General features: G+C 46.1%; 1 protein-coding gene and 1 non-coding gene across 2 annotated transcripts; both read left to right on the forward strand.

The window, feature by feature from the left end:
• Window positions 1–463: 463 nt before the first annotated feature.
• ELAC1 (elaC ribonuclease Z 1) lies at window positions 464–13,669 on the forward strand. The gene is made up of 4 exons (XM_045850226.1): window positions 464–560; window positions 4,543–4,707; window positions 9,555–10,022; window positions 11,687–13,669. The coding sequence occupies exons 2-4, from the start codon at window positions 4,551–4,553 to the stop codon at window positions 12,151–12,153; spliced, it is 1,092 nt and encodes a 363-aa protein (XP_045706182.1). The 5' UTR covers window positions 464–560; window positions 4,543–4,550; the 3' UTR covers window positions 12,154–13,669.
• LOC123826518 lies at window positions 12,789–12,890 on the forward strand. The gene has a single exon (XR_006787082.1). It is a non-coding gene; the product is annotated as a U6 spliceosomal RNA (small nuclear RNA).
• Window positions 13,670–14,356: the final 687 nt, after the last annotated feature.

Genomic DNA, 14,356 nt, shown 5'->3' on the forward strand with positions numbered 1-14,356 from the left:
GTGGGATGATCTGTGTCCTTTAGAGCACTTCTTAGCTAAGAAGTATCAGGATAAAGTTCAAGTTCTTTGTGACATCCGGTGTTTATTACTGTGCTAAATCAGACCCATTGTGACCAAATCCACCTTATTTTTCCTTTACTATAACATTAAGTCTCAACCATCCTACAAGACCCAGCTCAGGTCCTACCTTTCTTACCTCATCTCATGGCTACGGATCCCCTTTTTGCGTATTCTTATCCCTCCTTCTGCCGTTTCATTTGTTCCCTTATATTGTTAGCTGATTGTTCCCTGATACAGCTTATCCCAACTTCAGTGTGTGCTCCCCGAACCAGGGACTACGACATATTTTTAAGATACTCTCAGCATCAAATATAGACTCCCCGCGCCAAAGAAACGGGTGGGCGCCACCGAGCGTGGACCTCCGGCGCGTCCTAGAGCGGACGCGCGCGGACACGGCCGGCGGCGCACTTCCGCCCGCGCCCATCGCCGCCCCGTGGACAGCTGGGCCTCGCTGTGGGCCTGTGCCTCCCTCGGCTCTCGCCGCGGGCCCCGGGGAGTGGGTGAGTGGGGCGGGGCGCGCCGGAGGGGGTCGGGCCGGGGTCTGCGCCGCCGCGGCCTCCCACGCGGCCGCCGTGTGGGCTGGGCCGCGCAAGCAGGCAGGCGCGCGCGCTGCCTTCCGACTCGCGGCCCGGCCCCGCGCTCAGCGCCCAGGCCCGGGGAGCGCCCGGGAGCGAAGAGGCGCCTCGAGCACCCCCGCAGGCGGGAGCCTCCTCTCCCCCGCGCTCCTGCCGCCGCCCACCCATCCTCTAGGGACTCTGATGCGGACTTGGAAGAGAGCCTGGGCTCACTAGTGGCCGGAGACCCGGCCCCTGGTCCTGACTCTGCCTTGGCCACCCAGTCTCTCCAGGCCACGGTTCTTTTCGTCTCTAAAATGGGGGATGGCAGGATCCGCCCCACCTGCACCCTGGGGGTCGCAGGGTGGGCACCTGTTCTCAACCCGGCAGTCCTTAGACTCATTTGGGAAGCCTTCCAAATGCTCAGGCCCCAGAATCACCAGGTAGTTGTGATATGCAGCCAGGACTGAGAACCACTGACCCAGAGGGGCACAGTGTTGTCGTGTGCTGTGTTCCCGACGGAAGGTGCACTTGGTCCTCGGTGGATCGTAGTCTTGAGAAAGCCAGCCCTGTTTTTCTGTCCAAGACGATCAAGACCAAATCTGGTTTGGTTCCTTTTAATAACTAGTGCCTAGAATGGTACATGTCACAAAACATGCACCATCGATGAAATAAATTAATTTCTGATTACTTCCTGACCTAGTGGAGGGGTTTTGATTATGTGGTTTGTTATTATTTCGTTTGTAACTTTTTATTATAGAAGTTTTCAAACATAAGAGGAAAATAAGGTAGTGGTACTGCATCCCTAGGTCATGATCAATCTTGTTTTATCTGTTACCCTCCCCACCCCACCCTCACTGGATTACTTGAAGCAAATCTAAAGGTACCACTTCATCTGTTAGTTTGTTTTTAAAATACAACTCATTTTTTAAACAGAAAGCCAGTAGCAGTCTAATAAGCATTTCATGTTATTTTCTACCCACTCAGCATTTACACTTTACCATTTCCCAAATCTCTTTTTCTCCCTATTATCAGTTTCTCCAAATCAGGATCCAAACATCTCTTGATCCCCTCCCACTTGATTCCAACCCCCAACTACCTCCCCGGCCCCCGCCTCCCGCCCCCCCCAGTCTCGTACTTGTTGACTAAATCGAGTCCTTTGTCCTGGAAAATTTCCTACATACTGGATTTGGCTCTTTTCCCCCAGCCGTATCCTTTAATATAATGGTATTTAGATAACAGCTTTAAAAGATTCAGGTTGAACTTTTTGGCAAGAGAACCTGAAAGGGTTTCTGTGCCCTTCACATTGTCTCACATCAGGAGTTAGATAAGGTCTTGCCTGTCTTGTGGTGTTAAGATTGCTCAATGGACCTCTTCTGTACAAATTGCACCACAGGGTAACTAAATAATTGACCCGGGAATTACGGAAGGGTGCCAGCTAATTACTGCAAAAGGAATGAGAGAATACCACTTTTTGGCAATGTCTAATGAAATAATGGATCCTGGCAAGGATCGTTAGTGGCTGTTTACATCAGAAAGAGAGAGGCAGCCAGACAGCACCTGCTTCCTGATGGATGTACCCAGTACCTCTCATCCGGTATTCTTGGGTGACGGGTAGGGGACATAGATGGCCAACATAAGGTTGGCCATGAGTTAGCTGATAATTACTGAAGCTCAGTGATGGGCATGTGGCAATACAGTGTACTGATCTCTACTTTCCTACGTGTTTGACATACTAAAAAGGTTTTTGTTTTTTTTTTAAAGATGGACTCATTGACTAGTGGGTTCAAGTCAGCCTGATCTATCCATTATAGTTCTGTTCTCCATTATCCTTTCACTAAGTGTTTCTCAAATCTGACTGCATATTAGGGTCCCAGGAGAAGGATTTTTTTTTTTCAGCCTACTACAACACATGTCTCACTAGCAGAATTTCCTGATTAATTGTTCTGGGATGGAGCCCAATCATTGATATGTTTTAAAAGCTGATTCTAATATGCTCCAGGGTTATGAACCACTGGCCTAGGTCCATTATTTGTTAGGGATTACAAAGTAATTATATCCTATAATTCCTTCTGCATTTATTAGTTTTTAATATTTTTAATTTTCTTTTTGTTTATTCTCATTTACCTTGCAAACTGCGATCCCATAAGAAACCTCTGCAGATTAAACTACTTAATTATTAAAGGAAGGTTTGATGTGAGGGGGCTGGGGAGCTGACTGCATCCCCGGTGGAAAGGAAGATTAGGTGAATTGTATTAGTATTTAGAAAAGCATGCTCAGCCTTCTGACACATTTTTAAAAGTCACTGATGTTAAAGAAATATAAAATTAAATAAATGCTGGGTTTTTTTTGCAACCACAAAACATTTCAAAGTTTAAAAGAAAAAATAGCCCCCCTTCCCACCATTTTAATCACCTGTGAGACAACCATTGTTGACAATATGCTGTGTATCTTCCACACCAGACTTTCTCTGTCTCATATAAACCCAGGGGTTTTGGACTCTGTTATAAAGATGAGATCATGCCGTAGCCATCTGTAACTTTTCTCACTGTCTTCTCTCCAGGAGAAGAGTTACAGACCTGACTTAGCCACAGAATAAGTAGTTTATGGTATGAATGTATAATGAAATATTCAATTGTTTTCCTGTTTTTTTTTCAGATTGCTTCCAAATTTTAGCCACCTTAAAACTACAACAATCAACATCATTGTACATAGATCCTTTATTTTTGTAGGGTAGATTCCCAAAAATGGGAATGCTAGATTAAAGTGTGTTATTAACAGCATCATTATTATTGGTAACATATATTGCCAGATTACTCTCCCAAAATATAATAGCAATTCACACCTCCACCATTAGTAACATATGAGTATCCATTTTCTCTTGTTCTGGTTAGCACTGGTTTTCACTGATATTTGCCAGCTGATGTGTGGAAAATGGTGTTTGTTTCTTTAATTTGCATTTCCTCTCACTGCCTAGAGGCTGAGCACTTTTCATGCTTATTGAACATTTGAATTCTTCATTGAATTTCTTGTATATACCCATTGTTCTGTTGTATCAGGGTTTTTGTTGGGGTTTTTTTGTATTATGAATTTTCCCATTTCTATTTTTATCTTGTTATTACTAGAACTGAGCAGTTATTGGCAATTTTGTGTATTTATCCTGCTCTCTGTCAGTTTGTCTTATCTTAGTATTTTTATTTAACATTTAGCATTTTTATTAAAATGACTTATTTTTGTTTTCCACCCAGCCCTAGTGTGGATAATCTATAATTGTTAATGTGTAAGTTTGAGTTTATTCTCATGTATTCTATATTGCCACACTTTCCCACTGTAGAAGTATATTGCACATAGCAGATGTTCCCTGAAACAGAGAAAGGAAAGAGAGAGATGCCAGGAGTTGGCAGAAATCTACACACTCAACAGGTTATTGCTGATCCCTTATAATAGCAGAAACCCAGATCCTAACCAGTGATGGAGCCTGCCATTCAGGGGAGGGAGGCGGTCACTTGGCAGTACTGCAGTGCTGCGGAGCACTGCCCTGCAGAGCTTGGAACCTCAAATGGAGTGGTTATTGCTGTTCAGTGTTTATTAGAAGGACTTAGAGAAAAAAGTGATGCTTGGAAAGTCCAGAGTTCCTGGGCGCTCCCTCACCCCTTTGCTCCTATTGTTAACATCTTCCCGTAGTGTGGTATCTTTGTTATGGTTGACGAGCCAATATTGATACATTATTAACTCAAGTATGCATTAGGATTCATTCACTCTTTGTGTTGTACATTCTGTGGGTTTGGACCAATGTATAATGTGTCTATCTCTACTGCACATGCAGACTAGTTCCATTGCCCTAAATAACAGTAAACCTCTCAGCAACCTGTCTTTGGCGATTTCGAGTGGTGATGTGAAATAATCCCCAGGTGGTTTTCCATTGCAGGGTGGAAGATGTCCATGGATGTGACGTTTCTGGGGACAGGCGCAGCGTACCCGTCCCCGACCCGGGGTGCCTCTGCTCTGGTGCTTCGGTGTGAAGGCGAGTGCTGGCTCTTTGACTGTGGGGAGGGAACCCAGACACAGCTCATGAAAAGCCAGCTTAAAGCAGGTCAGTGTGCATTCGGCTCTCTCATTAAGGCCATCTCTCGTTCTTCCTTTTCTTGGCTTTCCTTGGGCCTCCGTTCTGGAGCAGCTCTGGCAGCTGCGTCTCACTTCAGCGCTAGAATCCTGGCAAGGTTCGCGAGACCCTCAGTCCTCTGGTGCACCCAACTGACCCTTATTCGTTCATGTATTTACTTTTCCTTCGTCCTGTAAGTTTTAAGAGTAAAGATTGATAGAGGCTCAGAGTAAAGGATGGAGTGAGGTCCATCAGGCGTAGTGGGTAGATACTGCCCAAGCCAAGGCACGGCGTACACACTCATGTCCCCCAGGAGAGGTGAGTGTCATGGAGAACGCAAAGGGCAGTAGACAGTGTTCAGAGGAGGGGATGCCCTTTTCCGCCTGGTCATCAGGGTAGGCATCTCAGAGAGGGTGACCGGTGGCTTGCTGAAGGAAGAGAAGGGATGCCCTGGGCTGGGGAGGAGGGCATTTCGGCCGGAGGGAGTGGACTGAGCACAGGCCCCGAGGCACTGAGACTGAGGGGTGCAGTGATGGGAGGCCTTAGGCCAGAGGCGGGCAGACCTGGGTTCCAGTCCCCGCTGTGTCTCAGTTTGTGACCTCAGCAGATCAGCACACTCGAACTTTACTTTCCTCATCTTGAAAACGGGGGTAAAAACTCGACTTACAGGCATGTCATGAGAATTTCATACAATAATCCCTTCTCTGTATGGCTGTGTCCTTCTCATCAGTTACTTCTCAGCTCAGATGCCGTTTCCTCGGAGGCTTTTCCTGCACCTCCGGGGTTACGTAGTCCCCCTCACCCCAGGCTTTCTACAGCTTCATCCTATTTTGTTACCTTTTTAGCATCATCAGTATCTCAAATGGTGTTATTTAAATGGTTGTTTTTAGATGCACTGTCTCCCTGCACTAAGCTCAGCAATCAGTTGTGCGCTGCCTGGAAAATACCTGCTCAGTAAATGCAGGAATAACATGTTCAGCAGCTGGTGTTGTGCCTCACTCTCGCTGGGTCTTGACAAGTGGTGGTGACTGAAGTTACCGTTCCTCTGACTTGACACACTGCATGGCATTTGATGACTGAAAGAAAGATAGTTCTAGCATCCAAGGACCTCTGGGTATGTTGGTGGAAACCGACATGCAGACAGTCATAATGTGCTATGATAAGTGGAATAATGGAGGTGTTTTCTAAGTATTTTGGAGTATGAAAGAGAGGGACATTGTCTGTGTCTGTGTGTTCAGAGAAAGCATTCCAGAGATGGTGACAGCTGAGCTAGGATCTAAGAGATGAATAAAAGTTCCTCTGGGGAGAGAAGCAGGGTTGGACGTTCAAGGAACACAGAACCAACTGAGCAACCAGTAAGGGAGATTCTAGCCGTGTTGGGGATATTAAGCCATTCAGAGCACTGAGTACTTGGCTCGGGTAGAGAGATAAGAGTGCTGAAAGTAATGAGGGCAGACTGTGAAGTCTTCTGTGGTATGTTAAGGTATTTCGACCTTCCTATTCTATTGGCAATAAGGAACCGTTAAGAGTTTTTAAGCAAGGGTGACATGGTCCGATTTGGGTTTTAGGTTGGAGTTTTCCTGTGGCAGATGTATTGGCAGAAAGAGAATAGCATCAGGGAGACTAGTTTCAAGGCAGCTGCACTCATCTGAAAGGAGAGAGAGGTGGGGGTGTTGAAGCAGGAAGTAGGGACGAGGACGAAGAAGAGAGTCTTACTCTAAGAAACACTTGCAGAGCCTGCAGGAGGTGGCGACGGGGTGAATGTCTAGGGTGTAAAGAAGCGAAGGATTGTTACAAGTCACAGATGCTTCCATCCTAGACCTGGGAGTCATGAAAAGAGCAGTTGGAGGAATGAACAAATGAATATCACTTGGGACACGTGGCCTTGAGGCATACACAGTTCAACCCTAATTATATTCCTCTGGTGCTGAAACCTGGAAGTGGGGGGAGGTGCTGTGCTTCAGTCCCTTGGGTCACACAGGTGTTCTGTTCACGAGAACTCTCAGGGCAGGCACAGACCAGACAAGGCTGTGACATTCAGCTGTTTAGAGAGTAGGCTTTGAGGTGTCAGGGTGAGTAAAGTAGAAGCAAGAAACTGTTACGTTTGGGTGCTAGAGGTTTGGGTATGGGGGTAAGTCTTTCTTTTTATTAACATTGTGTCAGTTAGTAATGCTGCAAAACAGACGATAAATTTAGTGTCCTGTTTGCATGTATTACCTGATCATTTCTGTGGGTCAGGGAGTTCAGGCCTGGTTTACCTGGCGTTTCCGCTTCAGGGTCTCACTGAACTGTAATCTCAGCATGGGCTGGGGCCGAGGGCTCACCAGAGGCTCAAGTGGGGAAGCATCTGCTCCAGAGCTCATGCAGGCTGTTAGCAGAACCCTTAGAATTATAGGCCGGACGCTGCCCTCAGCTCCTAGCGGCCTCCTGGTCATGCGGTTTTCTGTTTCTTGGGAGCCTGGAGTGGTACCAGCAGGGAGAAAGAAACTCGAGAGGAAGTCTGCTGGCAAGGTGGGGTCTTCGAACATCACATAATCACATTGCATCTCTGTGCCACCTTTTACTGGTTAGAAGCCAATCGCAAGCCCCACTCACACTCAAGGGGAAGGACTTACAGAAGGACTTGAACACCAGCAGGTTACTGGTTTCTCTCAATAATCCAATATGGACCTATCACTATTTGATTCACTGAAACCTTTTCAGCTTATACTGCCCCCTAGGATAATAATGTGTTATGAGTTTCGTAAGGAGGTACTTTGTGTGTATCCAAACATACTTCTTTCAAGGTCCTAATATGTAAGTGTCTGATAAATAAGTATAGGTTTGCCATGTCTATTTCTGTCATAGTTTTGAAGACTGAGCATAGCCTTCCTTTTTTTCCTTAAAAATAATTATAAAGAGTATACATGCTCGTTGTAAAAATTCAAACAGAGCAGGAAAGTATAAATAAGAAAAGCCTAAATCCATGTCTCATAGGTGAAATTTCTGTACATATAGATGCGATAATGGTAGGTGTATTCGTGTGTAGGTGTGTGTATAATTTTGCATAAGTGCAAAATTACTTTGTGTGACCTGCTTTTTTTCAACTGAACAACATATACAAGACTGTGTTGCAGACACTTTCCTCGGGCGGTACGTATAACTGCATCGCCATTTAGAGGATGCTTAGTGTTACACTCCGTCAGCGGTGACACAGTCCCCTGTGCCTTCCTGTTCTCGAGTGAAAGGGACTCACGCATTTTTATTCATTTGGTAGCTTCCTCTTGCCTTTGATGATCGTGCCTTCCATTCCTTCTCCCTCTGAAATCAAGTTTCTTGAGAAATGAAATGTTTGTCTCACCTGAAACTGTGACTACTGTGGGAAGAATTTCTTACGTACTTTGTCTCCCTTACTTTGGGCTCACAGAGTGCCCTGGTGTTCAGTCTGGCCCTGTTCAGCAGGAGGGAGGGAGGGGCCCAGAGCGTCGGGCATGGCCCTTCAAGGCCCCCGGAGATCAGGACTCAACAACCTTTGTAGTTCTTCCGCCTGAAGAGACCTCAAGTCACACTTGTCAGCTCGGGCAGAAGGAAGAGAAATCGCAAGGGTTCTAAAAGTAAAAAAAAAAAAACACACACAAAAAACTGCAAAAACAAGCACTGAAAAGAGAAAATAAAAAGGAACACATGGAGGAAACTTCTAGAATGCCTCCTGGGGGTTTTCAAGGTCCAGAATCAGCCTCTGCCCAATTCTCTGCCATGGGCCCGGGCTTGGTGCAGTACCTGGAAGACTCGTTTGGAGAACACTTTTGCCCTGAGATCACGGGACAGATTGCATTACAGTAAACTCTCCCTGTTCCTTTGCGGTGTCGGTAAACTGTCCTGTCCTTTCATGGTAGCAGGTGTTTGAAGTAGGTGTCCATGGGCTTGGACCAGAAGCCTCTGTTAAACTAAGCATGTGTCCCTGTGATCGTTACTTTTAAAATGCCTTGTGGTGCATCTCAAAAAAATGCTGATGTGGCACCCTGCCACATACCAGCAGTAAAGTCGACTCACCACCAGGTGAGTCAGGTCCCAGCCTAACCCAGTGTGCGCTAAAGAGCTGCTGTGTTCCGAGTGAAGCGGGGGGTGGGGAGGGGCTGCCCTCGTGCCTCCACACAGCACTGCAGGGGGGCCGCCCTCGGACCTGCACTGCAGTGTCTGTTGCCCACCTCCTCCCTCTCCGTTCTTCACTCGTGTGGTCTCTGACCTCCCTTTCTCTCTCTTCACTTGCCCCTCCCTCCCTCATCATCCTCCTTTTCCTCCTCCTCGGTGAGCCTCACTCAGACATGCAGGCTCTCACTTGGTTAGTCTCTGTCCAGTGCAGAGATTCCTTAAATGGCAGTTTTGGGTTCAGGCACTGGTCCAGTCCTTTGGAGCCAGGGGAACTTGTTTTGTTAGAAATACGTATTTGCTATTCTCAGAGGGAGCAGTAGGGGGCAGTGTGACTGTCAGATGCTTTTCAGACTTGAGGCCTATCTAGTTACTTCAGTAACTATTTTGGTGCACTTCCTTATTGTAACTTTTTTATTTTCCAAGAGGATATATAGAAAAATACCCTGAATATTGTAACACTGTGTAATTTGAAGATGTTTTATGAAAAAAGTTGTCTTATTGAAATCATCAAGTAAAATAAAGTCTGTCTTTATTTCTTCTGGAATAATATAGAAAAATATTTTTTAAAATAAGTTTATGGTGGTAAGTAAAACTCTAAACTCATTTTACTGCTTTCTATGAAAGTTGTTATGTATGTTTCCAGTAGCTTTGTATGGATCTCTGTTTCTGAAAAATTCCCAATTTTATTTTTCTCCCTCAACTGCAAGGGAGAATTACTAAGATCTTCATCACGCATCTCCATGGAGACCACTTCTTCGGCCTCCCCGGCCTCCTCTGCACCATCAGCCTGCAGAGTGGCTCCGCAGTCACCAAGCAGCCCATTGAGATCTACGGCCCAGCAGGGCTTCGGGACTTTATCTGGCGAATCATGGAGCTCTCCCACACGGAGCTGGTCTTCCCCTACGTGGTCCACGAGCTGGTGCCCACAGCAGATCAGTGTCCGCCAGAAGAGCTGAAAGACTTGGCCCCCACGGAGGGCGCAGACAGCTCTCCCAAAGAGGGGCTAGGGAGAACTATCCTCTTGGACTCAGAAGAAAACTCGTACCTCCTGGTCGATGATGAGCAGTTTGTCGTAAAAGCATTTCGCCTCTTTCACCGAGTTCCCTCCTTCGGGTTTTCAGTCGTGGAGAAGAAGCGCCCAGGTAAACTCAATGCACAGAAACTGAAAGACCTCGGTAAGTGTTGTTTTCTCTTCTCACCAGTCAAGCCGTTGTTAACTGGAGCTCTTATAAGTGTCAGTAACCTGCCTATCCTGTCTCCCAGGCCTAAAACTGACGTTTTCTCCACTTACTTCTTTCGCCCAAAGTTTGCTTATTGAGGGAAGTTCCTGGGACTGAAAGGTGCTGTTCAAGCAAAACCCAAGCGTGTGTTTGAAGCCCCCTTTCTGCAGCTCCCCCGATTCATATTTGTAGTCTGTCCTGTCCTCAGCGTGCACTCTCCTGTTTGACAGGGTGGTGGTGGTCGTCTTAGGTCTAGGCTTTTATTTTTTCATGTCTTCCTCCTGAAGTATGTTTTCAGTAACATCTTTAGCCTGAGAATTTTTGCCATATCTTAATCTTGCAACTGCAACCAATTACTTTCAGGGTTTTCCTTCTCTACCTTAAGTTAATTTGGTGTTCAAAATTCTTCACCTCAACCATTTACATACCTGAGTTTTCACCACAGGAAGCAAGCACACAAAGTGGGGCTTGGCCTCCACCCCCCCCCCCCCGGCTTCATGCCTCCTCCTTGCTAGGCCTTCATGCCTGGGGGCTCCTCAGCGTCCCTCTGGAAGCAGCGTCTAGCTCTCCAGAGTCACCGCCTTCCTCGGCATGGCCGGCACAGGGCCTCTAAAAATCATGATGGTGTCCTCTGTGTGGTTGTTTCCTGATTTACTCGACCTCTTCCTCCTTTCCCCACTAAAACAAAAAGCAAAATAATGAGGAAAAGTAACGGAGGCCAAAGGTTATCTGAAAACCTGTGGAGCCCTGGCTGGTGTGGCTCAGTGGATTGAGTGCTGGCCTGCAAACCAAAAGGTTACTGGTTCGGTTCCTGGTCAGGGCACATGCCCGGGTTGCAGGCCAGGTTCCCGGTTAAGAGTTGTGCGAAAGGCAACTGATCAATGTCACATGTCGATGTTTCCCCCTCTTTCTCCTTTCCCTTCTCTCTTAGAGTAAATAAATATGATCTTTAAAAAAAATAAATGAAAACCTGTGGAAATATTCTTATATTGAGAAACTTTAAATATGATCTATGTTGGAATTAGTAAGCACTTTCTATTTGTTTGTAGGTATTGTCCAGAGTGATAATCAGGTACTATTCTAGATTAATATGAGATTTAAGCCCAGTTTGGTAAATGTGGAACTGCTCCATGCATGCAGATTGATTATGTATGACTGCCTGAAACTCTCCTTGACCTTGTGATCCAAACAGTCCTCTCTAACAATTTTTTATTAAGTTACTCAGTTTGTAGGTCCCTTGTCATTATTTAAGTGGATTCTTAAATTTTGCCCAAAGATGAACATATTATATTCAGCACTCTGAACGTCTGTTCTGCCCGCGCCCCGCAGTGCAGCGAGGCCGCTGTCTGGACTGGGACGATGCTGTGGGACTGAGGCGCTTAAAACCCGCCTGACCCACGTGCCTGGGGAGTGTGTTCGGTGCTGCAGCATTGCCAGCGTGGAACTTTTAACAATGTATAAATACTCCGGTTTTCCACAAATAGTAAAATATTCATAAAAATTATAAAAAGAATTAGATGCCTTTTCCATTTGCTGTTTGCTGTGCTGTTGAAACAGACTCTGGTAACAAGTCGTAAATCCCCTTCCCGTGACTCGATGTTATCTGCCTCCATCACCAGGTGTTCCTCCGGGTCCTGCCTACGGGAAGCTGAAAAATGGGATGTCTGTCGTTCTGGAAAATGGAGTTACGATTTCTCCTCAAGATGTCTTAAAAAAGCCTATTGTTGGAAGAAAGATCTGCATTTTGGGTGACTGCTCCGGGGTGGTGGGTGACGGAGGAGTGAAGCTGTGCTTTGAGGCCGACCTGCTGATCCACGAAGCCACCCTGGATGACGCCCAGATGGACAAGGCGAAGGAGCACGGCCACAGCACGCCGCGGATGGCAGCGGCGTTTGCAAAGCTGTGCCAGGCAAAGAGGCTCGTTCTGACTCACTTCAGTCAGAGGTACAAACCGGTTGCCTTGGCCAGAGAAGGAGAAGCAGATGGGATTATAGAACTGAAAAAGCAAGCCGAATCAGTGTTCGACTTCCAAGAAGTGACTCTAGCAGAAGATTTTATGGTGATTGGCATTCCGATCAAAAAATGAACTAGTGTTCCCAAATGCACACTGACGTGTCTTTGAATATGTTACTGAACTAGCTGTCAAGTTTGTTGTTGTTTTAGTTTAAAATTATTTGGGTCCCAACAATCCTAAAAAGGGTGATGATGGAGCTTCGCTGCTGAACTGACTCAGGATTGAAAGGGAGCAAGCTTTTTGATAATAAATCATTTTACAAAGAAAAAAGCTAGCATCCTTTTTAAGTCCATATTTGACAAGACGATAGACTATTCAGGTACGCTTGTACTTCGTGTTCTGTGGCTGCTGCCTCAGATGTGCCCCATGCAATCCTGGGCTTAGCTTCCGTCCAGCTTTATTGCTGCTATTGGCAAAAGTGCGCTGGACTTAGCCCTCTTGGCTAAAAACGGTATTTTGGCAGTTTGTGTTGAATCTGTTCATGTTATTAACAGAACAGAGAGAAGTATAATGAGACGCTGGCCATGCACGATTGAAGCCAGCGTGTTGAATCTTGAATTCTTTGCTGGAATACTGACTGCAGGGTCCGGCTACATGTTTATCCTTTAATGAGTGTGTTATTGGACTTTCTGGTTTGCTTCAAACCTGTGGTTCTCAGCTGAGGGTGATTCTACTCCCGTGGTTGGAGTTCTGAAATTGCGAGGACGGTCTGCTTCAACGGCACATTTACAGAAATCGGAATGATACAGAGACTAGCATGGCCCCTGCCTAAGAGTGACGTGTAAATTCATGAAGCAGTCCATATTTTTGTAAAAAGAAAAAGGAAAAAAAGAAATTGTGGGGATATTTTTTGCCAAAATGACTGGGAGGTGGGGAGAGAGCACTGCTGGTATTTAGTAGCCACTAGGAGCCAGGGATGCTGGGTCCTGTAGAGCTGGGGTCAGCCTTCTGCTGCGATGGAGAGTGGTCTCACCCCAGAGGACACGTGGCAGGCCTGTTGAGATACATAGCAAATTAAAACTTATACCCCCAGTGTGAATACACTTTATCAAAGTCGAATGACATAATGCATTGAACTATTAGATAAATCGAATTCTACAGCAAATCCTAAAGAACTAGCGAAGTGAATGAGTTGGAACTGGAGTATCACATGGATCTGCAAGTTTTAAAGAAAGAATAAAAAGGTTATCTTTGATTGGTATCCAATATTATTTGAGAGAAATGAGCCATGAGCTGGAGCTTATGAATCTGTAGGTAAAGAAATTATATTTATTCAACAGAGTTTAATTTACATGTTCCTATCAATAGTTCTTTGAGCACAGTTTTAATAAATGTTCTTTCTAGAGTAGCTTTTCCTTCTGAGCTGCCTGCTTCCTCCCTTCTTCCCTGGGGTACCTCTGACTCATTTGCCCCACAATATTTCTCAAAGTGGGTTACATGGAAAGATAGTCTCAAGTGCTGATTCATTCAACAGTGTTCCCTCATCAGATCAGTTTGGGAAACCTTTTATGCTGTGTGTTCTGTGGCAGTGTCCTGGTGCCCAGTGATATATATATACATGTGCATATTAAAAACAGTCATGAACCAGTCTGTGGTGCCCGAAAGACCTCATTTCAGGGTCCTATTGTGTACCTTCCGGTGGTAGCTGTGTAGTCTGGAGCAGATTACTTGACTCTCGCCGACCTTCTGCTTGCTCATCGCTAAAATGGGACAAATAAAAAGTAAATAAATAAAGTGGGAAAAATAGTACCTACCTCACGAGATCCTTGTGAAGATTGAGACTGCGTCACGGGAGCGTGGCGCGTGGCTTCACGGCGCTGAGAAGTCTCACGGCGCCGAGGCCTGCCGACCCTGCCCAGCCCCCTCCTCAGTCTCCCGTCGCCGCCGTGCTCTCCCTGCTGCCACCCACCACAAGAACCTAGAGCGTTGCCAGTGCATGTTTAGAAATATTGCCGTGGCGTAAACTGCTAAATTCCTGTGGGTTCTGGGGCTTCTCTAGTAGAAAATTCTGACTCCTGGACGGTCCTGGAGTCCTTAGAGTATTGATAATCAAAATGGGTCTAGTACTCAAGACCTCAGTCATTCGGAAGCAGACTTCAGAAGGGCCTGATTCTGCCCTGCTCGGGGCTGTCGGCCTGCCAAAGTACCCGAGTCTGACCGGACTGCAAGTGTAACTTGGTGTCTGAGCTCCACTCAAACAAGCATTTATTAGACACTTGCTGTGCGGCCGGATCTGTACAGCAGGAACGGCTAACACTGGTACCTCCGCTGCACG

Source organism: Phyllostomus hastatus, unplaced genomic scaffold (assembly GCF_019186645.2).
Source record: "Phyllostomus hastatus isolate PE091 unplaced genomic scaffold, TTU_PhHast_1.1 phas_contig_80, whole genome shotgun sequence".
In the NCBI taxonomy this organism is placed as follows: domain Eukaryota; kingdom Metazoa; phylum Chordata; class Mammalia; order Chiroptera; family Phyllostomidae; genus Phyllostomus; species Phyllostomus hastatus.